The 25,900-nt window shown below is 46.7% G+C and overlaps 1 protein-coding gene and 1 long non-coding RNA gene across 3 annotated transcripts in view; one reads left to right on the forward strand and one right to left on the reverse strand.

The window, feature by feature from the left end:
- Positions 1-25,501, reverse strand: part of Ptprj (protein tyrosine phosphatase receptor type J) — a 212,251-nt gene extending 186,750 nt beyond the window's left edge. For both annotated transcript variants that reach the window (XM_071616164.1, XM_071616163.1), the window contains exon 1: positions 25,231-25,501. In XM_071616164.1, coding sequence (XP_071472265.1) covers positions 25,231-25,491 — 261 coding nt within the window. In that variant the 5' untranslated portion in view covers positions 25,492-25,501. The remainder of the gene's footprint in view (positions 1-25,230) is intronic.
- On the forward strand, positions 3,841-5,882 carry LOC114093638 (uncharacterized). Its single transcript, XR_003582918.3, has 2 exons — positions 3,841-4,238; positions 4,705-5,882. It is a non-coding gene; the product is annotated as an uncharacterized lncRNA (long non-coding RNA).
- Positions 25,502-25,900: the final 399 nt, after the last annotated feature.

Raw genomic sequence — 25,900 nt, forward strand, 5'->3', positions numbered from 1 at the left:
TCATTATATGCTGTCCTCAGAGGCTCTTATGAGAATTAAAGTGCTCAGAAGAGCAAGCCTGATGTATATGCAGCAGCATTCAATACGTCTCAGCCATTAACGCCTACCCCTATATCTTTTTTTTAATTTTTCTTGGTTATACATTGACACAGTATCTTTGTTTATTTATTTTTATGTGGTGCTGAGGATCAAACCCAGTGCCTCACATGTACAAGGCAAGTGCTCTGCCTCTGAGCCACAAACCCAGCCCTCTATCTGACATGTGACTGCTCTTCACAGGTTATAAAACATTCCCACATGCATTAAGCCCTCCATTCTCTCCTCCCCACTGGAGACAGGCAGGGTATGTAGGGGACTCCAGTGAGTTATCATGAAGACCCTGCCCCAACTATAATGGAAATGGTTCAGTCTGGCCCCAAGAGGGTTTTCTTGGGTTAATGTGAGTGGGATTGCTGAAAAGCAGATTTCCTTCACCCAGGTAACAGGACAGGACTCTACGCTCACATGCCACCCTGGATTTCAGAACTGCCATGGACCAGTGACTGCAGTTCCCTCCCCCTCTTCTAAACGTGTTGAGCAACGTCACAGCTCAACATGAGGTGGATACCAGACTGGATCCTGGACCAGGAAAAGGCCGCTCACAAGACAATTAGAGAAATGTGAACGAGGTCTGCTACAGATGAGTTAACGGAGTCCCATCAGCACTGTTAATTTCCTTACAACTTGTAAAAATTAATTTTGCATGTTGTGTCCTTTGGGAAAGGTGGGCAAAAGTATTTGGAAACTTTGCACTATTTTTTTTTTTTTTTTGCAACTTTCCTTTAATTCAAAAATTATTTCAAATTTAAAGAAAAATAAATAAATAAAGACAAAGGCATTTTTTTTTAAAGGAAGGCCTGGGGTGAAGCACACACAAGGCCCTAGGTTTATGCCTCAGCTCCACCCAAAAAAAAAAAAAGATATTATATATGCATATACATATACATATATATTTTTAAAGGAGATTTAACATTTTAAAAATATCTCTATTTCCAGCTCTTCAGGGGGAAAGAAAAAAAGAATCAGAATCAGTGACAACACTGGACTCCCTAAGGTTAGGATCCCAGCTCCAGCATTAACTATTACATGGCCTCTGGGGAAGCTACATTGGGACCTCAGGCTCCTCAACATACAAATGAAAGTTTGAAATGTAGATTCCTCATTGGGCCACAGTGAGGATGAAATCAGTTAACATTTGCAAAGCACAAAAAGCGGGATTTGGGGAGACAGTGGTGACTCAGGCAGGCACAGCCCTAAAAATGTATTTAGTGATGATGAATTTAAAGCTGGTGAAAATGATAAATTTTACTACAATTTTTTAAAAATGTACCTGAAACCTGGTGAATGGATATACATATTCATTTAAAAGGGTGATGAGAAGAGGCACTGTCCTTCAAACAGGGCACATTCCTAGTGCCTTCTTTTCGAGATCTGCCAAAGTCTCCACCATACTCTACTGTCTCATCCACACCAACCACGCACCTGTGGTCCACCCCACTCTGCGCTGGACCCCTGCCAAGTGAGAATACTGCTAGTAAAGCCACATGGAACCTGCTGGGCCCCTGATAAGCACCCTAAGTCACTTGGCTCAAGTTGACCAATCGAGAAAATGGTAAGGCCAGAGGCAGAGCCCAGACTCCCTCTGCCTGCAGGTCCAGCTCTCATCTCAACCATGCGTACAACCTGGGAAGACACACACACATACACACACACACACGCACACATGTACACATGACATCACATCTGCACAGGCTTCATCTTGATGGAGCACTCCTAGAAACAAGCACACATGGCCCCAAGTACAGAAGGTAGCAAAACCCATTCCACATCCTAAGGTAACTCCTATGTGACAATAAACACTGAAACGCAGGTGGCTCCAAAGCCTGTTCCCCCCTGGCCTGTCTCTGAATAGGCAGTAGTAGCCACCTCTGCCCTCTGTCCTGCCTATCTCCTTAAACAGTGCCCCTGCTCTGCTCACCAAACCCTTTTTTTATTTAAAGGTCCAACTCAAGACCCACCTCTTTGATTCATTCAGCATTCACTGAGCACCTGCTGGGTGGCCAGGCCTCACAACATGGTACCCTGGGGAACCCAGTTTATTCAGGGAGACAGAAGAAAAGAGCATGTGCAGGAGCATGTGCAGCAGCATGTGCAAGGGTTGAGGACTAAAATGGGCAGCTGCAAGAAAACTGGTGTGGTGAGCCCCAGAGGACTTAAGAGTACCCAGAAGACACCAGGAGCCTTGCTGGGCTAGGAGCAGTAGATAACTTGGTCTTATCTGATCAAAACAACAGTGCAAGGATCCAACTGGGGAGGTCCAAGAGCAGGGGTACCGCTTTCTCAGAAATGTCAGACACCTCATTGCTTCTCAACTATGACCTAAAGAGAGAAGGTACCATTCTCATTTTGCACATGAGAAGCCTGATCGGGCACATCCTAAGATGTATCCAAGGCCACACAACATTTACGTGGCAGAACTTGGTTCCAGTCAGGTCTACTTAACATGCTTTTAAGAGCCACATTAGAGGGGTTGGGGATGTGGCTCAAGTGGTAGCGTGCTTCCCTAGCATGCGTGAGGCAGTGGGTTCAATCCTCAGCACCACATAAAAATAAAATAAAGACATTGTGTCCACCTAAAAAACTAAAAAGAAAATATTTAAAAAAAAAAAAAAAGAAAGAGCCACATTAGAGAGATAGCACCCATGCACCCATGCACCCATGCAAAGCACATTGTTAAGTTTCAGATCTATTTGACTGTTTTGCCCAGTTAGGTTTGGACTTTATTTTGTAGCCTACAACTTTAAATTTCTTATATGAATATCTTCCCATTATATGAATATCATTCAACAGTCTTTCAAAGAGTGTCACAATTGCAGAGTAGTTGGCGATCCCCTATTACTTAACATTTAGGTTGTTTCCAACAAATGACTTTTTGTTTTGTTTTTATATTTGTTCATTTTGTTTTTTGTGATACTGAGTATCAGGCCCAGGGTCTCAGGCATGACAGGCTCTACCACTGAGCTACAGCCCCAGCCTGGCTTGTCTTTAACAGACAAATCCACACACAGTTCATCCCGCTGTGTCCTCACAGGGGGAAACTCTGCACCCCTGATACCACCCATTGCATGACTTATCTCAGATGAGGATGAGTAAGACAATGACTTTCAAAGTTATATCAGCAATTATTATAGAAGCAACTTTTTTTTTTTCCCCAACCCACCTCCCAAACTCAACCTCACATTTTTGGCAGCAGTAAATTCATCTGCTTATTGAGCTGGTTTCTCTACTGAATGCAAATGCAGTGAATGCGGTAGGATCTGGCAGCCAATGTCACCAGAGTGCAGGCTTGGTCTCAGATGACAGGAAACAGCAGAGATTCCAGAATCCAGCTGATTCTTTCAACTCTTCACTGAACGGAATGGCAAGTTGTCAGAATTCAACAGGTCAAAGATAGGTATATTCCTTGAAAATGCTACAGAACTTTAATGTTGGAAAGAAAAAGGGCTCAAGTCAGGACACTGAGTTCACACTGTGACAAGCTGTGTGGTCTTGGACAAGTCACTTCCCCTCTCTGAGCCCTGGTTTCAACATCTACAAAACCAACAGTTTAAATTAGAAAGCCATCAAGGATCCCCTCTTGCTCAGAATAAGGTCCTTGGGCCTGACCAGTTTCATAAACATGCCCTGACTATATTCATAATGCAAACTCCACAGCTCCAACAGCTATGGCCTGGACGGAAGAGACAGGCAGAAAGAAGGGGTCTCCTCCACCCCATGTCCATTACGGGGGCACTGGTCAGGATAAAGAGAAACACAAAGGAACAACTGCTTTCTGATTTGAATGTAGGGAGAGAAGTCTGGCTTCGTATTTTTAAAAATCATCTAATTTGCATCACCTGGGCCTCGCTTTTCATACGACGACAAGTGTGTTCATCATACTCAAAAATAAGTGACTGATTCATGACAACCCAGCAAAAGAGTGGAGTCAGAACAAGAGCAAGTCATCAGGACACCAGCTCCAAAGGACAGGCTTCTGTCTCTATTTTCTAACCGGCAGTGACAAGCTTTTCAAAAACCCCAGGCCAGCTGCAAGTCAGTGATAAAGGGCACAGTGAGCCCTGCCACTCCAACAGAGGCAAGCCCAGATGGGCGAGGCCACCAGCGACCTCCACAGCGAGGGAAGCCTCCCTGGTGTCAAGGTAACACCCAGCGGGGGGGGGGGGGGGGGGGGGGGGGGCGCTACTCCTGTGGGCGAGGGAGGCTACTGACACTGTGGTTGGTTCCACACCAGACTTTTCTCAGAAATGAAGGCTCAAATTCAAATACTAAGAAAAATCAATAGCCTCTGGATTACAACCAGCTCATTAGCCTCCGGGTGGGAGCTTTGGCAGGATCCAGAAACTCCCTGAGCGGGCAGGGATGTCCTCCCAGACCAGCAGGCTCCCCCTCCCACACCTCCCACACCAGCAGGCTCCCCCTCCCACACCTCCCACACCTGCTGCTCCTCCCTTCCTGCGCCCCCAGCCCCAGCTGGACTCCACAGGTTCCAGCAGGTTCTTCCATCTGCACTCCACCTCCCCTTCCCCCTACCCTTGCAGCTTCTTTCCCCATCCCTCTTCCCTCCCCCATCTCTTTCTTCCCCCCTCCTTCCCTCTCTCACATCAGCCTTGGGGGTTGGCAAGAAGCAAGGACCAGAGCTCCAGGTTCCAGATGAAGAAGCTGATGCTCAAAGGAGACAGGCAGGATAGGCCCAAGATCACAAAGGTCACCCCAAGAATCAAGCCCTCTCTGCTAAGTCAGCATGCTTTCTCCGGCCACATCCAAAGCCAGGCCCTGCTGATGCGTCTTCCAAAACATCTCCCTCGCCCCACAACCCCCCATGTCGGTCACGGACACACCACCCTGCCCAGCTTGCTGCCTCTATGACACCACTCGCCACTGAGACCTCACCTGGCCTACCAGGGAGAGGTGGCCACAGGCTGGCTGAGAGCCCACAGGGCTGGAGGCTGCCACTTTCCAGCTGTGCAGCCTGAGTGTCGCCTGCTGTAAAAGGGGACGAAGACAGACCCTGCCGGGAGGGTCACTTACAAGAAATGAAGCACACGATGCCCGCCCTGGATCTGGCCTCGTCAGGACATACACAGGGATCCTGGAAGCAACCCCTGCCACTCCCAAGGTCAAAATGCTCCCGGGTTGAAGACCCACATCCATAATATCTGTGTACGCAAAGGTTCCCAGCAGTTTCACTCAAAAGAGCAGAAGTGGAAAGAACCCAAATGTCCACCAACCATGAAAGAGTGATCAAACCATGGCCTACTCCTGGGGCCTATGATGAGGGCCATAAAAAGGGACAAGGTCCCATGCAGGCCCCACGGTGCACTGACCTTGAAAACACGAGGCTAGATGAAATTAGCCAGGTACAAAGGAGACATGTTGTTGATTCCACCTTTTTGGAAATACACCACGTAGGCAAATTTGTAGAAATAGAAAGCAAATTAGGGGTTGCCAGGAGCTGGGGGAGGAGGGACTGGGAACACCCCCCAATGACATGGGGTTTCCTTTGGAGGTCATGAAACTGTAACAGGGGTTACCTGATGCTCTGACTATATCCCTTGTGGCTTTGAAACTTGCATATTCTTTTTTCTTTTTCCCAATCTTCTTTTCCCTAAACTTCTGCTCCCTGATCTTCTCCTTTCTGATCTCTCCCTTTTCTCATTTTCTCTGAATCACCTCTATGAAAGCCCCCTTTTCCTGCAGATGGGCAGAATCTCAGCCTTTGGGACAGGAGTCCCTATTTCTCCTTTGCCAGCAAAGCAATAAACCTTCTTTTTCCTTTTTCTCAAGACTCTGTCTTCATTATTGAATTGGCGTCGAGGACGAGGACCAAGCTTTCAGTTACCAAACTACCCTGGAACTTGATGGTGATGATGGCTGTGTACCTGAACATGCTAAAAACAACTAAACTGTACATTTCTGAAGGGTGGTTTTTATGGTGTGTGAATAACTTCTGAATAAAGCTTATTTTTAATTGCCATAAAAATACAAGACAATAAAATGGTAATGTTTACAACATGAAAAGAAAATTCTGCCATGATGCCTCATTCTCTAGAAGATCCAGTCTAAGTCAAGAGGCATGTGGGACCTCCAACTCCCAACCCAGTGGGTCTCCCCAACAGCAGCCTGGGCGCCTGATAATCACCCCAAGCAGCAGCGATGGTAACTCACGTGGCCTTATCCCTGTCTCAGCGCACGCTGTCACCTTGAAACCTGCACTGTCTGTGATTTGAAACTCTCTCCTGCCAGCCGGGCTTATCTCCCCAACTAAGTGGAACTGCCTACAGGAAAGAGGAGGAGACCAGCCCTTTTCCCTCTTCTTTTATCCCTGCCCCTCGGGCCACTGGTAGGTCAATACCAACACCAGCCTCTTCCTGGCTTCCCCTGCGCTAAATCCTTGACAGCATGATGTCCTTACTGCTGACATTATAGATGGGGAAACTAAGGCTAGTGGTGGAGGAAGACCAGGAGAGAGTGATCAAGGCCATGATACAAGGGGCCAGGTGTTTCCCCCAACTGGGAGCACAGGCTGGCCTCGGCATGCAGTAGACGCACAGCTGGATTTCATTCTGCAAGTGTTCATCCGACAATCACATCGCTTGGGTTTAAAGCTAGATCCTGGAGAGAAGGCACCCCTAAAATTAGCTCTAAAAATCAAACAGTCACACCTGACAGTCTTTGCAGGCAGGTAATATACAACGAGGCTTATCTGATTTCTGGCTCCAGTTACAATTTTTCACCACCAGACAAACGCAGGCTGTAGTATAAAACACAGAATGTGACTTAGCATTTTCTCCACACATTCAAAAATACTTAATTTTTAAAAAGGATTACACAAAACAGGTCCTGCATGAGTCACACAAGGTCATAAAATGATGCGAAGCAGCCACCACACAGGCCAGTTGGCATGTCTGCAAATGCAAATATTAAACATCAAAATCTGTTTTTAAAAAATGATAACACCCAGTGCCAGAGTGGGCGTAATGAAAAAGGCAGTCTCCTACATTCTATCGGCCATGAAAACAAAGCATCTCTTTTGGAAGTTGTTTGGCAAATGGTGTCAAATATTATTAGAAAGATGCCTGGAAATTAATCCTGAGTAATCTCTACTTCATATAAAAAGCTGTGTATGAAAATATACATCCCTGCACTACTAGCAATGGTGAGAAATTGGCTGCTGCCTAAATCTCTAAATATGAAAAAGGTTAAGTGGATTACAGCGATCCACTCAGCAACGGGCTGCAGCTATTAACAACCGTGGTTATATCATCCACAAAGCACCAGGGAAAAAATGTTCTGTTCATTCAGTCTTTTGGCATTAAAGAATCTGAAACTGTCCCCACTGTGTGACTACGACTATTTGAAATAAGAAGCCACCTGGAATAAATCATAGCCATAACTACTTTAAATGATCACTCTTCTGGGATGAGGTGGTTAAATAACTTTTTTTCTTTCTCTAGTTCTAAATTTCTTTTAATGTTGTTATATGCCATTTTTACATAATTAGGAAAGAATGAGTCTAAAAAACAATGACCAGATTTTTTTTTTTTTTTTGAGAGAGAGAGAATTTTTTTTTAATGTTTATTTTTCAGTTTTCGGTGGACACAACATCTTTTATTTTTTTATTTTATGTGGTGCTGAGGATTGAACCCAGCACCCCGCGCATGCCAGGCGACCGCGTTACCGCTTGAGCCACATCCCCAAGCCCCCCAGATTCATTTTATAGAGGCTCTGTCTCAACCCCCCAGGGCTGCCTACTCCACCGGGAACAGGCTGGCTTGCCCACTCTTCCATTTATCAAAGCAAAACAAACTATACTTCAGCAAGGTGACTCCCACCTCAGGCCCACCACAGTCACAAATCTGCATCATCAATAAGTCTAGTCACAACCAAGAAAAGCATCCAGGTAACAGGTCACAGAAAAATACAGAACTTGCAGAAGTGGGGGCGACGGACAGCAACTTATTGTTTGAAAATGTTTTATTGGTTATAGTCACAATAACTGGCACAAAGTAGTCACTCAATAAATATTTGAGGCAGAAATGTTTTTGAAAGGGAAAATGTACTCATTTGCCCACACTCCCCGAACACCAAGGCCCCAGCCACCTGGAATGACCCCTGCAGCCTGACAGTGGTCCCCTGAAGTCTAATCAACTGAAGCTCAGTCTCAAAGTGAGCACCTTCAACTGACAGGAAATTGAGACTTTTGTCACCAACTCGAGAACAAATCAGTGAGAAAACTTAAATGTCACCATGAGAGTAAATGTCAAAGGGGGGAGGGTGACGGTAACTAATGTTTACTGAGCCTCTGCAACACTACCTGCAAACTCATAGAAATAGAAAGTAAATTAAGGGTTGCCAGGAGCCGGGGAGAGGAGGGAATCAGGAACCACAACAGCCAGTAACTACAGTCAGAAACCAACTGGGCTTACTGGTGTATTCTCTGCCTGCATCAGGCTGTCTGGACGTGAGTTCACAAATTCCTAACACTAACTACAGAGCTAAGTGGGCTAGGCTTCAATCCTGTCTCCTGGATTGACCAGCTGTGTGACCTCAGGCGGGCTGCTTCAGTTCTCTGTATCTCATTTTCTTCTATGAAACCAAGTAGAGACCAACCTCCTTAGGTTGCCATGAGGATTCACTCATTAAACACGCAGAAAGCGCTTGGTACAGTGCCTGGCACATAGAAAGCATTCAGTCAACATCAGTTAATTATTGTGGTTCTATTTTTTTGCAGATAAAAAAAAAAGAAAACTGAGGCTCAGAGAGATTCAGTAATATTCTGTGCTCTTTTTACCAGAGCATACTAAAATCCACTCACAAGAATTATTATGACACACTCCACACACACACACACACACACACACACACACAATATAGGGTTGTCACTGCAAAAGGTAAGAAAATTATAAGCTAATTCAAAGTGACATGGGACTGAAAGGTGGTTCAGTCCACAGTAACTTGGGGATAATACCAGCTCACGTCATTGTTCTTCAATTTATCCATTCAACAAATATCTAGACATAAGGGAACCAGACAGGGTCCCTACCCTCCTGAAGGTCATACTTCAGAACATGGGGACCCAGAAAGAAAAGAGAAGGTGGTAAGATCTTACACGGGAGGTAAAACAGGATAAAGAGAGGAACCCTGATGAGAAGGGGTCAGGGGACCCATGGAAGAACACTGCAGCAAGAACCAGGCCCAAGGGAGAGAGGCCACACCTCTGCTTTAACAGACCAGGTGACCGAGTCAGGAAGAAGGCACAGGTGGATGGGATAACGTCAGAAGAGAGGAAGACTCTGGTCATTCAGATAGAAGGTTCAGGGTCTTGTGGGCGACCGGCTGGATCTCAATGGAGAGCAATACGTCGTCATGGAGGGACTGAAGCAGTGGAATAACATGACGCCATCTGTGAGACCAGAAACATCTCAGAAAGTCCAAGAGCCTAGCCCATGGGGCTGGGGACGTGGCTCGGTTGCAAAACACTTGCTAACATGTGCAAGGCACCAGGTTCAACCACCAGTTCTGCAAAGACACAGAGAGAAAGAGCAGCTAGCGTGTGGCTGAGACCTGAGGAAGGTCCAGGGTCCTATTATCCCTAAATTTTCCTTCTCTTTGTCACTAACCCCACAAAACCCTAATCGATCATGCCCCCTTTCTGGGCCTCTATTTCCAACAGAGATTTGGCTTATGTGGCTCTCAACCCTGGCTGCATATTAACATCTCATGAGGAGTTTATAAAACAGCACAACTGGGGATGGTGTGTCCCCACCCATCCTCATACCAGATTGGCTTGGTCTGGGGTGGGGGCCTCCAGTTGGCACTTTATAGCAAGAGCTCCCCAGGTGCAGCCACAGCTGGAAAGAACCTACCAAAGGGGGCTTCGAAGGCCTTTCCCCTCAATGGTGTAAGTCTGAACTTGGAAAGCTGCCTAAACACAGAACGTGCTGCCTTAAGAGGTAGCAGGGACGAAGTGGAGCAAATTATATGTCATGTTTGTATGACGGTGTCAAAATGAACCCCAATATTACATATAACTCTAATGCACGAATAAAAAAAGAAAAAAGAAGAAGCGGGGGGGGGGGGGGGCTGGGGATGTGGCTCAAGCGGTAGCGCGCTCGCCTGGCATGCGTGCGGCCTGGGTTCGATCCTCAGCACCACATACAAACAAAGATGTTGTGTCCCAATAGCAAGACTGTGGAACCAACCTAGATGCCCTTCAATAGACGAATGGATAAAAAAAAATGTGGCATTTATACACAATGGAGTATTACTCTGCATTAAAAAATGACAAAATCATAGAATTTGCAGGGAAATGGATGGCATTAGAGCAGATTATGCTAAGTGAAGCTAGCCAATCCCTAAAAAACAAATGCCAAATGACTTCTTTGATATAAGGAGAGTAACTAAGAACAGAGTTGGGAGGAAGAGCATGAGAAGAAGATTAACATTAAACAGGGGTGAGAGGTGGGAGGGAAAAGGAAAGGGAAGGGAAACTGCATGGAAATGGAAGGAGACCCTCATGGTTATACAAAATTACATACAAGAGGAAGTGAGGGGAAAGGGGAAAAAAAAATAAGGGGGAGAAATGAATTACAGTAGATGGGGTAGAGAGAGAAGATGGGAGGGGAGGGGATGGGGGATAGTAGAGGATAGGAAAGGCAGCAGAATACAACAGACACTAGTATAGCAATATGTAAAACAGTGGATGTGTAACGGATGTGATGCTGCAATCTGTATACGGGGTAAAAATGGGAGTTCATAACCCACTTGAATCAAAGTGTGAAATATGATATGTCAAGAACTATGTAATGTTTTGAACAACCAACAATAAAAATTAAAGGAAAAAAAATTTTAAAAAAGATGTTGTGTCCGCCGAAAACTAAAAAATAAATATTAAAATTCTCTCTCTCTTTCTCTCTCTCTAAGAAGAAGAAGAAGAAGAAGGGTCCCTCCTTGCTGAAGACAGTCAAGCAAAAAGTACTCTCTTTGTCTTTTCTAAAGATGAAACTCAAGCTTCAGACATTCTTCAAAGGACCCTTTCCAAGAGATTTTTGTGGTTTTATGACTTGTTGGGTGACCCTCCAGAGGGTAAGTCTTAGGCTTCAGTGTCCTCAACTGGAACCAATGTCAACAAATAAACAGCATGTGTGCCTTTCCCAAGGCCACAGCAGACATCACTAATTGATCCCAGCATGCTCTCCTGCTGAGCCAGGACATCTCAAGAGGTCTGAGAATCCCTTCTTTGCAGGGCCCAAGCAGCCACTATCAATCATTTGAAGATGGACAAACTAGAACTCATTTGTCTTTCCTAGCCTAATATCCCTAAAGTCTTTTTCAATCCCGACATTCTTTGAGGCAACGCTCCTTTCTATCATCTTAGTAACAATCATTAACTACCAAGTTGCCTGGCAATGAGCTCAGCCCATTTGAGGCTGGTCAGACCATAAGATCACATGTTCCATCCCCGAGGGCGGGTTTTGCTTGATTTCCTGAATCTCAGCCTCTTTGTCTTTTCCAGGTAAACGTCCCCCTCGCCCCACCCCTGGCAGCTGCACCACCAACATTACTAGCCAGGGCCTGATACAAACTGTAAGATTAGAGCAAAGAAAAGAAGTCCGTATTCCTGGAAAAGTTCATCAACGCAGGTGCTCTCTGCTGTCACTAGCAATTGAAATGATAATAACGGTAGCAGCTGGCATTTACGGAGCATTTCTGAATGCCAGGCACCATGCAGCGGTTCACATACATTTTCTCATGGAATCCTGATCACAATCTTCTGAGGTATTTATGATCCCTATTTGGCACGTGAGAAAATTTAGCCATTGAAAGCTATTAAGTGACTATTGATCAAAAAGCAGAAGTGAGATTACAAGATAGCCACATACCCCGGGCCTGGGCAACTGCCCTCACCTCTCTGGACCTCATCTCTAGAATGGACACAATTAACTGTAAGGAATAAAAGAGAGCCAAGCACATCATGTGTGACAGACAGTTCAGTGGACATTCGGGAACAACCTGCCAAAGTGTGGGGGATGCCCTGGCCAGGTCTGTCCAATGCTGATCTGGGAGCTCTCTTTTGGTTCCTGATAAGTTGTGTGAGCACCGAGTTTCCAGAAAGCCAACAGAGCCTCACTGGCCCCTGGCGGGCGTAAGACTTGAAGAGGGTTTCTCCTTCTGACTGCGCTCACCCTCGCTGGCTCTCGAGGCATGCTCTCTAATTTTAAGCCCTGAGGCTTCTGAACACTCTAAAAGTTGAAAATTGCTCCAGGGAGCTGGTGGGCAGGCGAACTTGGCAGTGAATCTCTTTGTAATGGGATCTCCCTTTGACTGCCGGCCTATCTCCTGTGTGGAACTTGGCACGTCTGGCCTCACGCTCCCAGTGCTGCCGAGCCTTCCCCTCAACTCCACATGCCCTGCAGCAGAGCTTAGCACCACCCGTATCACATTAACACAGGCTTCCTCTCCCACCCCAGGCAAGGCGGGGAAAGCTACCATTGTTCCCAGTTCACGAAGAAAGAAACTGAGGCTAGAAACACAGGGAAAAGTGTGGCAGAGGAAGGGACAGGGCACTGAGATTCCTGGGAGGGTGCCTACTCTCCCCTCCCAACCCTAAAAAGTACTCATTGGGCGGGCAGAGGGGTCGGAGGGGAATCCTCTCTGAGCCCAAGCAACCTGTCCCATATTCAATGCTCCTGTTAGTTGAGGCGTACTGACCCACTGGGAGGAAGTAAGGTACAGACACCAGGATGATCACATGGTGTGAAAGGACAGCTGGTCCTACTTCGCACAGTCAGGGCATGGGCCATCCTCACCGGGACTGCAAAACGGGGGTTTCTGGAGCATGGTTCTCACCAAGGCTGCACCCTTCCCCCCAACCATGGAACATGGGGCAACACCTAGAGATGTCGGTTGTCACAAGGGGGTTGGGGGGATGCTACTGGTATCAGAAAAGTAGAAGCCAGGGATGCTGCTAAACATCTACAGAGCACAGGATAGTCACCCAAATCAACAAATAACCCAGCCCCGAGCGGCAACACTGCCAAGGTCTAGAAACTCTGGGCTAAAGGAAAAGAAGCTGTTCCCACTCGCCCAACCATGCTGTTGGAAGACAGCAAAGCCTAAATGCCAGGTCCCATAGAAGAGCCAAGGTTAAATAAGCACTACATGCACATCTTCCCAAAGAAGTCAAAAGCCGGGAACAAACTCTGTAGTCAGACCCAGCCTGAGGGTCAGCGTTGTAACCTGCCCCCAACCGCAAACACACCATCTGAAATAAGAGCTGCTACTCTCCGTCCCCAACAATTTCCCTCCACACAGTACAATTCAGCGACCACTCTAGATGACACTCCCTGGCATCCAGAAGTTGTCTGAACACACCCTGGGTACATGACAACCCGAGCCAGGCCTCCACACCACTCTGCAGCCCCAACGCCAGGAGGGGTTGTGTTAATAAAGGGAACAGAAAAGGACCTACTAACTGCCACAGTCTGGATAGAGTGCGTCTCACACCTCCCCCCACATAATCCAATATTACCAATTCCACATATTTCCAATTCCAGATGAGGTGACAGGTTCTGAGGCTGCAGTGCCTGGGCAGGTGGGAGATCACAGGGTACAGGTGAAGAGCAAGCACTTGGGTCCACGCTTCTGCTGACACCAACACCCAGTCCCTTCCCATGTTCCTCTTTTTATGGGATGTCCTGATGTCATTTCATCTGTGCCTAATTTCAAGCTCTATAAAATTCAAATTCATTCACAATAAGAAGGCCAAGACCCCTACACAATGCCATTGTCATCCTGTTTATTGGGACTGGAAAGGCTTCATCACACCACACAGCTCCAGGATCTACATCCCACGGCAAAGACACTCTTGTGTCCTGTGGCTCTGGGAAGCATGTCTCTGCTGCCACATCATGACTCTGAGCAGCAAGTCAACAGGTCGACCGCCCCACAAGAAGGCAACCATCCCCGCGGAGAGAACGCGGGGATCTACCATGATCCCCCGTATCCTTCCTGACTCAGACATGTTCTGGCCCCTGCAGACTCTCCTGTCCAGATCCCCCTTGGCCCAAAGAAGACCCCAGTTAACTGATGGAGGTTCTGAGCCCTGGTTTCCCACACCAGACCACAGGATTAAATGAGTTAATGTGTGCAAAGTGCTGACAACCATTCAGAATAAATATTCAGTGTATGGTAGTTGTTTCTATTATCTCAATTTATCCTAAGACCAGAGAAGCACCAGAGATATGCTCAGAGATTTATTCACAAAGTCGTCTAAATAATGTTCATGGCAAGAAATTTTGCAAATAAACTGAAGACTAATCCTGGGACTAATTAGGTAAATTAAGGCACCTGCATATAATGGAATGGAAGAAACCAGAGAAGAAGAGCTACTGGCAAGGGGAAATGCCTTGCCAAACTGGCCCCCCTCGCTCCTGAGAACAACAGAAGAGGGGGCTCTCATGCCTCTCAAGGGTCTGTGAGGTAGAGATTTCTTTGTCTCCTGTATCAGCAGAAAAAAATTCTGATGCAAAATTGATATCTAGTCTATAATATGCCCATGTTTGACTTCAAAAACCATTTAAAAATACTTTCCACCGAGTAACAGTGACCTTTCAGGAAGAAGCCTTGTGTTTATCTTGTGGCTTCCTGGGGTACCCCTAGGGAGACATCTACACCAATTGTTAAAAAAATAATAATAATAAAATGAAAAATCTTAAGTTATGAAACAGGTGTGGGAGGGTATCCTATGTTAGTATATACAGAACAAGCATTAAAAATGACAAAGATCACCCATCAAAAGGTATTTGGTGTTAACTTGGAGAGAGTGGGAAGATTAAACTCTTCGATGTTTTTTTTTTTCTTTTTTAGTATTTTTTTTTAGTTGTAGATGGACACAATGCCTTTATTTTATTTATTTATTTTTATGTGGTGCCAAGGATTGAATCCAGTGCCTCACGTGTGCCAGGCAAGCTCTCTACCACTGAGCTACAACCCCTGCCCCACTTTCTTTTTTATTTACTGTATCTTCAAAAAAAATGTTTATATTTAAAAAAAAAAAAAGTACAGCCAGATGCAGTAGCTCATGCCTGTAATCCCAGCAACTCAGGAGGCTGAGGCAGGAGGATCCCAAGTTTGAGGTCAGCCTGGGCAACTTAATGAGATCCTCAGCAACTTAGCAAGACCCTGTCTCAAAATAAAAAAATAAAAAGAGCTGGGAATGTAGAAGAGTGGTACAGCACTCCTGGGTGCAATCCCCAGTACCCAAGAAAAAAAAAGGACCCCTATGGGAAGGGAATCAACCAGAGCTTAGGCTCCTCCAGCCCCCTGGGCTACCAGTGCCCAGACACCCACAAGGGGGCCACTCTGTCAGATGCAGATCAGCACAGGAATGAGGGCAGCACAGCCAAGAGGGTCAGGCCTGCACTGTAAGGTCAAACAAGCAGTTTGTGCCTCCTGTGCTCACCCAGTAGGTGGTGGCGACCTCTCAGGCCTCAGCTCCCTGTGCTGGTCCGACCCAGCAGGCAGGGAGTGTAGCTGTCTACCAAACCCACCTGCCAGAACATCAAGCACTGACCAACAGCCTGTTCTGCCAGCAGTGGTCCCAAGAAGTCTCCAGAAGGGCAGATGCTAAAGGGCTCCTCAGCTCTCAGCTAGCCCACTCCTGCCTAAAGCAGGGCTCCAGAACACGGTCCTCCAGGGCCAGCTCCTGCATGGTGGTGCCCAGCACAACTGGAGAGTTCACTGGGCTTTTCACTATCTCTGGAAACAGAATCCACCTCCACCCCTCCCTCACCCCCAGCACCTTCTACCACCTCACTCCCTTGACAGTGATGTCCAGTTGCTTTTTTGTTTTGGGTTTCTTGGGGATTTTGAAATTCATTTTATATGCTGCTCAGCACCCGCTCGCACATGCACACACCCCCACCGGCTGTGTGCTCACTGCACAGTGCTCACCAGAAACGCTGACATCTTCTATTCTAGCCTTCTTTTTAATACTGATCGAAACTTAACAAATTGACTTCTTTACCCACAACTTCAAGTACACTGCCTTTGATTTCCAAATTTCATTTTACAAGTACACTGCCTGGAATATATTACAGTGGACCCATACAAATTGTCAATAGTCAGAGGATGAAAAAGGGTACAGAATTTTTATATGGCTCAACTTAGTCATTCTGTAGGGACCAAACTAGAGGACACAGCTGATTCACCCCTTGTAAGCTAACCATAAATCTGAATAATCCTTAAAAGTGGGCTACACTACAAATGCACATTAGTGCAGGGCAAAAGACAGGTATCTGTCTGCACGTGGACATCAGAAAAGGGGCATCGCTGACAGCCTCTGAGTCACATCTCTAATAGGAATAACGATGACAATTCCCAGGGATGCTGTGAGGACTGAGTGGGCTCATGGATGGTCAAAGGCCCTACACTATAAAGTAAAAACTGTTTTTCATTTTTTTAATATTTTTATTAGTTGTTGATGGACCTTTATTTTATTTACTTATTTATATGTGGTGCTGAGAATCCAACCCAGTGCCTCACGCATGATAGACAAATGACCACTGAGCCACAACCCCAGCCCCATGTTTTTAATTATTTTTAAATAATTTTTTTAGTTGTAGATGGACACAATGCCTTTATTTTATTTATTTATTTTTATGTGGTGCCAAGGATTGAATCCAGTGCCTCATGTGTGCTAGGCAAGTAATTTATGTCTGTGTCCCAGCAAAATGGTAAAATAGCAGCCACCCCCATTATCTGATGGGGGTTTATATCTTGCTGAGCACTTTTCATGCAGATTCCTTCAATCCACCACAGTAGTCCCATGGGATAGGTATTCTTATTGTCCCCATTACACAGATGTCCCCATTCTAAGAGTCGGCTGAAGGTCACAGGGCTAGAGGTGGTGGAGTCAGGACAGTCTGACTCCAAAGTCCACCCACTAAGCACTGGTGGCAACTCCCTCCACGCTCCAAACCACCGGCATGCAGGACCGCAGCAAGGTCTGCTCTCCTGGGGGAGGAAGACCCCCACCCCATGCCACTTGAGAAGGCGATGGCCCCTGAGCCAGCAGCAGGAAATGCAGGATCACTCCGCTGCCCCGAGGAAACAGGTGGCACAGTCAGAGCGGACTCTCGCAGCCTCCCAACTCCCGCAACTAAAGCCAAGGATTATGCCTTTAGGGCTTTCCATTGGTGGCTTAAAATAACTCCTCTTGACCCTACAGAAAAATGTACCCAGTGACAGGAGATGGCCACGGCCAGAGCTGGCCAGGTCACAAGATAAAGAGAAATGCTCAAGCCAACACAAAGAGAACCCTGTACTTTAAAGGCACACGGTCAATATCCCTGTGCTCCTTTTCGGGCTAGGACCACATGGCCATTCCTCAGTCACTTCCTGTGGTCACTTACCCTATACTAATCAAATTACACACGTTTGTCAAAAGAGCAATATAACTTGAATTGTGGTATCTTGTGATACCGGAGAAAACTCCAGTCTTTCACATAACATTGTAATACATTTGTCTGTGTGTGGTATGTATGTGTACAGAATGCACATAACCCACTGTGCATTTAGATTTTATAGCATAATTTTAACAAATTCATAACTATGGCTCTTGCCCTAGCTTTAGAATCTATCTCTTGAGTAAGTAGGATATTTCGACGTTTTCTAAAATGTTGTTCTTATAATTCTTTGTCCAGTAACAAGGAATTTTAGGAAAATGTGATCTCAAGTAACTTATCACCTACCCTGTGTGAGAAGTACCACTATTATTAGCATTTTAGGAATAGGAACACCAAAGATCAGAAAGGTCAAGGTACCTGCCCAAGAATACACAGCTAGTTGGGTGATAACCAGGACTCCAACTAGGCAGTCTGGTTCCAAATTAATGCTCTCTTATTATCTCTGAGTTTAGGGAACAAGGACTTCATCTAAATTAGGGGGGAAAAAACATGTTTGCAACACAAATGAGAGTCAAAGAACTGACTTCCTTAATTTCCAAAGAGCTTGTATAAACTAATAACAAAAAGAATGTTTTTAATGAACAAGGAACTAACCAAAAAATAAGCTATGTAAGTGACTCCTAACCCAAGAAATGATATCCAACTAAATGAAATTTTAAAATATAATTAAATTGACATGATAGAATTTTTGACCTCCCAAGAGACTTGAACACATTAAAAATGTAACAAACCTCGCCAGGAGCAGTGGCACATGCCTGTAATCTCAGCCCAGCCACTTTGAAGGCTGAGGCAGGAGGATTCAAAGAGTTCAAAGCCAGCCTTCGGGGGGCTGGGGATGTGGCTCAAGTGGTAGCGTGCTCGTCATATGTGAGGCACTGGGTTCCATCTTCAGCACCGCGTAAAAAAATAAATAAAATAAAGATGTTGTGTCCACCTAAAACTAAAAAATAAATATTAAAAAAAAAAAAGTGAGGCACTTAGCAGCTCAGTGAGACCCTGTCTCTAAATAAAAAATACAAAATAGGGCTGGGGATGTGGCTCAGTGGTTGAGTTCCCCTGAGTTCAATCCCTGGTACCCACTCTTGCAAAAAAAAAAAAAAATGTAACAAACCTCAATCCAGGTGAGAGTGTGGAGAAATAGCCTCTCCAAACCTAGGAGTTCAGGTGCAAACTACAGCAACATTCTGGAGCGCAACTGAACAACAACTCTCAAATTCTGAAATGCATGCATCTTCAAACCCAGCAACACTAACACTAGCAATATACTGGATGGTGATACTCCTGATGGTACAAGAACCATGCACCAAAGACCTTCTTCCCAGAAGGGACTTGCCATGGGGAAAGGAGGAGCACCAAAACGACTAAGTACCCATCAACAGAAGAACCATCAAATAAACAATGGTAATCTACCCATCAGAATTCTAGCCAGTCATTGACAAGAATGAGTCAGATGGATAGGCACAAACACGATATAATCTCCAAAATAACTGAACAAACTCAGAGGCTAAGTACAGAACTGGGGATGTGGTTCAATGGTAGAGTTCCAGCCTGGCCCTGGGTTCAACCCCCAGTATGTGGGAGGGCGAGAAGGGCAGGGTGCACTAAGTACAGAGCATGTGCACTTAACTGCTCTACAAGGTAACTTCCTAGATGAATGCAGTACTTCTGTACATCACACAGAAACACTCTTTTTTTCCTGGAAGGACATTCACCTTTAAAGAGGACTGACTTTTCTAACCTTACGGTAGCCCAGCCTCCGGTCACCACTTATCCACAGGGATGAAATCTAAGACCCCCAGTGAATGCCTGAAACCTCAGAAGACTGACTGCTTTTTCCTCTAGATAGAATACCTATGATAAAGTCTAACTCGACAATTAGGCAAGGTAAGTATTAACAACTAATAAAATACTACAACTATAACAATATGCAACAACAGAAGTTATGTGGTCTCTCCTCTCAAAATACAGAATTTTTTTATTTAGTATTTCAGACCTCGGTTTCCCATGGGTAATTGAAACCTCTGAAAGCAAAACCACACATAAGTGAAGGGGGGGGGCTATTGTATATTTTAGATTGGGGCGTTTAAACCTATTTTAAAGAGTCGAGGGGCTAAGGGTGGAGCTCAGTGGTAGAGTACTTGCCTAGCATGCATGAGGCCCTGGGTTCCATCCAGCACCCTGAGGGGGAAAGAAAAAAAAAAAACTCCAGTCTATGAAACTCCTGGAGTGCAATACAAAATTGTAAACACATGCATTCCTCTGGGAAAAGGATTATTCCCTTTCACATTCTCTGTAAGGGTCTTGTACCCCCCACCCTCACCCCAGGAAGATTAAGAACCACCATGTTCTAAACTGCACACTGCTGCTCCGTTTAGTATTCACCAGGCTGGGTCCTGGCGCAGGGCACCCAGAAAAACACCACCCCACTCCTGCCCTGAAGAAGCAGATAGTTTTTGTGACATAATAACGACATTGTCCGCCCAAGCCTCAGAAATGGCAGCAGGGTACAGCTTCCCTCTAACAGGAAGAAGGAAAAGTGGAACTGAAAATTATTTGCATGTTTAAAATTAGATCTGTGGGAGCTGGCCACTTCCCTTTCAGATCGCCATCCCCTCCCCAGCCTGCCCCCCACCCCAGTCCACTGTGTCATTACCACCACCCCTCACCCAGGCATTTACATGCCATGGAAATTCTCAAACAATAGGATGACTACAGCTGTCACTAATAAGGAAGTAATAACAAATTTCCTACAGCTCCTGTCCTCTCCGGGGTCAACAGAAAAGCTGCTGGAAAGCCAGCTCTGAGAGGTGGCAACAAAACTGTGTGGACTTCTCCGGTGTGAGCTATCTGCCACTTTAAGGGATCGCCACTCAGGGACTCTCTGCCCCTCTTATCACCATGGTTTCTCCTCTGGCAAATCCAGTGCCAGCCCCTTCTCTGACAGTGCAACAGGGATGTCACGTTCACAGCCAATGTCACAACTGTAACTGGTTAGCCGGGTGTGATGTGAGTTATATCTCATGTCCTAGCCGCTGATAGCTGCGAGAGCAGGCTCTTGTTCCTCACCCTGACTTCCGCTCAGCGCCTGTCCCCCAAGATTAAGCGATTTACCATCTTTATAATTTTGTGACAACCACATCACACATATGTAACTATTTATTCACTGTTTTTCTTTAAACAACTCTTTATTAAATTTAAACAAATTGATTTATCATGACACACGTAGCCTCATGCTACCTATAAAATCAAGGGCTTGATAGGAGGCTTACATTTTTAAATTATTAATACCCCCTAAAATAAATCATTCTTAGCATTTAAAAAAGTGTATTGTAGGGCTGGGAGTGGATCTCAGTGGTAGTGTGTGTGCTTCACCTGCACAAGGCCCAGAAATGAAAAAAAAAATTTTAAAGTACTGTGATTGAGCTGGGTTCATCTTGCATGCTCCACAGTTGTTCCATACCATTCTGAGGGAAACACTTGATAAATATTTGTTCAGTCAACTAATGACTTGAAGCCCCATCCCCCCCTCTTTACCCCCCACAGCAGCTTCAGCTAGCAATGGGATTGCACTTTAGGCTGTACTTGGCAGTTCTTCTCCTATCTTATTTGATCCTCTCAACCACCGAGGGAAGCAGGAAGTATTAGTCCCATTTCCCAGATAAGGAAATGAAGAGTCACAGAGGTTAAGTGACTTGTCTATGCTTATGCAGCCACTAAGTGTCCAAACAAGGACCCAAACCCATTCCAGACCCCAATATGTCTCCACTAAGGCAGGCTTGCCTTTTAAACTCAGGCTCCAAGGAAACTTGAGCAGAAAAGGCAACTTGAGATGTTGTGTTACAAATGGAATCCACCCTACAGGATCTGAGACACAAAGAACCAAAAATTATTCCCCCCATATCAGGGTTCAGGGACCACAAGGCTAACTCCTGCCACAAAAGTCGGCTGAAAACCTCTGACACACAGGACTTCTCACAGTGCAGGACAGTAAACTGAGATAGTGGACACATCAGACCTGGCCCTGCACATACTATTTAGGACTCTTTGGAAGTTCTGAAACTTAGTTTTCTCTCTGATAAAATGAGAACATGAACTGCATCGACTTCTTAGCATTTTGAAATGGTCAAATGAGATAATGCCTTAAAATCCCTAACAGTGCTTGCCACACCTAATGTTACCTATTAATTATAATATTTATCAGTGGCATTATGTTAGAGAAAATACACAGAAAATTGCATCTTATCCTGCACTTAAAATAATTCCCTTGGCCAAGAAGTGAATGAACTAAGAAGTAATTACTTATGATGCACTGGCTAAACTCAGGCCTACAGTCATTCAGCAACTCTACCTCAGCCTCAACCCAAGCAAAAATTATTTTGAGGAGCTAAATAGCTTCTTGCTGACCGAAATTACTCATTCAGGAGCCAGGATTCTCTCTGCTTAGGAAAGCTTGGGTATTCCATGGTTATCTTTATCATGGGGCTGAACTTGAAGAAAGCTCAAAGTCACAGTCTAACCATAAACCAATTTGCTCTGTTTTCTTAAACTGTCTGCAAACAAAACATAACCATTTGTTTTTCTGTTCTTGTTCTGAAGCAAAACAAAAATACTTAAAGTCACGCCTGTGATAAAGAGAAGTCAAAATATTTTTTTTTGTACTCTGGAAGAAGCAGGTAAGTAATCAGGCTTATGGAATAGTTATAATACATAATATACACAAACAGTTATTATTCACCAGGAAACAAGAAAGCAAAGAAAAAACAAACCAAAACATTGCAAGACCAACAAAACTGGTCATCAGTGGCCAGCTTTTTCATTTTATTTTGTCATTGTAAAGCAGCACACTATCAAGCTGATGTCATAAAAAAAATCTATCAGGAATACATCTCAAGAGAAGGAGGAAAAGTGGGGAGAATGTATTTGTCACATTGCCTGAAACATACACACAAAAGTAGGGTGCAAAAGTGCTACTAGAATGGGTGGAGTCAGACACTGCAACCAGTACAGTCCTCATGTTGGAATCATCTCTGATCGTCCTTCCTGTCTTAGAGAAGGGGAATGAGATGCCAGGCTCAAAAATTGCTTTTCCGGGCCTACTAAGTACTGAGTCTTCCGGTATCTCAGTTTTCCAGTTTCCATACCCCATTCTCATTAGTGTCCTAACAGAGCTACTTCTTTTCCATGACTTCTCCATTTTTTTTAACCCATTACAGGTGATCCCATTTTAACACACACACAATCCAAGCCTGACAGAACCAATCAGCTACTAGGGAGGGAGTCAGATACCTTCCCTCTTGTTTCCTAAACAAACAAACTGCAGAAATATCTCAAATCTGATTTGATTTTTTTAAATTCAATTTACACTCACAGTTTGGAAAGTACACAGTGACGCAGCACCATGCCTATGGTTAAAAGTAAGATCAAACTGAAAACATCAACAAAAACAGCATTATAAAAATAATAAGCATAGGCAGGCAACCCAAGTTCCAATCCTAGCTTATGTACTATCTGGCCAGGTGACGTTGGTCTGTTCATTGTCTCCTCTGGACCTCAAAAACCTCATCTAAGCAGTTTGAGGGCTCCGAACTATCTTCAAATTCCAAAGATATTTCTGAGTCACCTCAAAAAATGCAATAATTCCCTGAAATGTCCAATACCAAAATGAACCGTTGAATGTGAATTTTGAAGATGCTTTTTCAGAGGTCCTATATTATAACATAACCAAAAAAACGAGAAATATAAAGAGAACTCTCTTGAATTTCTACAGAACAAACCATAGAGGAAGGAAATATCTGAATACAAGGTGAGTGGAGAGTGGCAATACAGTAATGAAATACAAGGAAGGATTGGGAAAGAAATAAATTTACCCAAGAAACTTTTTGCTGATTCAAAGCACAGCTAGCAACCACCATGGTTGAAACAAAAAAGTAAATAATCTGTATGTACCAAATTAAACTAAATGTAAATGAAGCTTGAATATTTCTTTAGTATAAACTTTGGTACAAGAGATCTTCAAATATGAGGCAATTTCTTTTCTTCAAATTTCCTTACAGAGACAGGGAGAAGACTGCCCATAAACACTGGGCTACACAGTTGGTGCTATATCCATTCTACACTTGCTATTAACTGAGGATAGATGGAGTAGGGAAGGCAAGTTCAACTCTTTTTTTTCAAATATTTATTTTTTAGTTGTAGTTGGACAGAATACCTTTATTTTATTTGTTTATTTTTATGTGGTGCTGAGGATAGAACCCAGGGCCTCACACCTGCTAGGTGAGCACTCTACCACTGAGCCACAACTCCAGGCCCACAAGTTCAACTCTCATGCCTAGTCTTCTGACACCTAATCCAGTGTGGTATTCTCTGCATGAGATCACAGTACCTCCCAGGCCATCAAGAGAACCAGTGTGAAACCTGCTGAGGAAAAGAAACCGATTGACCTTCTGGGTACTAAGGATTGGGACGGCCCCCAGGCCCCAGCCCCCTTCCTGTCCTGCCTGCTGGGCAACATTGCTGCCCCAGGGTGTATGTTTCCGTCCTCAGACAATCCTGTATCTGTGCATGAAGAGTTTTCCCCGAAACCAGGTTCCACCCACAACCAATAGCTCTCTACCGGGCTTTCAAACTCCATCTCCCTATAGTCGGTGCCCAAAACAAGCAAGGTTTTCATTAGCACAGTGCACAACAGGGGCACCACCAGGCCCCTGGCCGCTGCGGGTTCAAGGCTCTAGCAGGCTCCCAGAAGCCTGTGAGCATGAACCTGCTTGCTCAGCTCCTGCGGCCCCGGCCGGCGATTCCGCTCTTTCACTTCTCTCCCTCGGTTCCGTATCTGTAAAATGGGAATGTCCCCCAGCTGCCCTGCCTCACTCCCTATGGAAATGTCACGAAGGGGAAACAGCGCTTTCAGAAAGGTCGGTCACCAAAACGCCAGGCACAGCATTATCTAAAAAGTGAAGGGGGAAAAAAAGCGGTAGGGAAAGGAAAGCTGGCGCCCACAAAGCCCGAATTAGAGAGCCCTGAAAGCACCTTCTTCGGAAAGATGACGGGAAGAGGGCCGGCCACCTTTTCCCAGGACTGGGAACTTCCCCCTGAAACAGCGCCCTCGGCCCCGAGGTCCGGCGCCTCGCCCACCGCCCAGCTGCCCAGCTGCCCAGCGCCCGGCCCTGCCCGGGCGCCCCCGGCCGCCGCCGCTGCCCTTCAGCCCAGCCCCTTGGGCCCCTGCAGGCCAGGTCGGAGGTCGGCCGCGGCTTGGCCAGGCCGGCCCTGCTCTGCATGCAGAGCCCTCGGCAAACACGCCCCCTCCGGCCGCCTCCGGCGCGCGAGCCGGGCCCGCGCCGGCCAGATGTGACCACCTCCAGGAAAGGCCGGGCCGGAGACCGCCCGGAACCCGCGCGAGGGCTTCCACAGAGCGGTTACGGGCACCCTGCAGCCTCCGATCCCACCCTCCCCCTGGTACCGGCCAGCTGAGGAAGGGGCTTGGTCGCCGGCGTGCGAGGCCAGCAGGGTCCCCACAAGCCCGCCCAAAGAAGAGGGCTCCAAGGATCCGGACCCCTTGCCACCTTCCCCCAAATCCCCCAGGAGGGGAACACCCAGGCAGGTGCAGGGGATGCCAGTGCCGTCCCCGTCCTCCTGCCCCCACACGCGGGCCCACCCGGCGGCTTACCTGGGCCAGGAGAAGCAGCAGCAGCAGCGGCGGCAGCGCCCAGCGCAGCCCCGGCGAGCGCGGGGGCGGCCGCGCCTCCCGCGCCTCCGGCTTCATGCCCTGCGCGCCCTGGAACGTGCCCGGGACGCGCGAATCGGGCCCCGCCGTGTGCCCGAGCTCGGGCGCCCTTGTCGCCGCCTCCAGCCGCCGCCTCCGCCTCCTTCTTCGCCAGCCGGTCCGCCTCGTCCCCGCTCCGCCCGCCCCGGGCTTCCCCGGGGACATGGCAGCGGCCGCGGCGGCGGCGGCCACACGGCGGAGCCTGGCGCGGCTGCCGCGGGGGGGCCGCGTCCCTGGGCGTGCAGGGGCTTCTCGGGGCGGAGCGAGCGGCGCCCACCCCCAGCGCGCGACGCCCGGATCCCTGCTCCCGCTGCTCCCGCTGCTCCGGCTGCCTCCTCCGCGCGTCATGCGGCTCCGGCTGCAGGGAGCCGCGGCGAGCGCTCAGCCCCCTCTCTTCCCCCTCCCCCTCTGAATATTCATCGCTTCCTCCCGCCCCGGCCGGGCGGCTGCACAACACCGTGGCCCCTCGCTGCCCCCGCCCCTACCGAGCCGGCGAGCGGCGAGGAGGGGGCGGCGGCGTGCCCCGCGCGCGCCCTAGCGGCTCGCCTCCCGCGGGCAGAGGAAGCCCCCCCTC

Source organism: Marmota flaviventris, chromosome 9, assembly GCF_047511675.1.
Source record: "Marmota flaviventris isolate mMarFla1 chromosome 9, mMarFla1.hap1, whole genome shotgun sequence".
Taxonomy (NCBI): domain Eukaryota; kingdom Metazoa; phylum Chordata; class Mammalia; order Rodentia; family Sciuridae; genus Marmota; species Marmota flaviventris.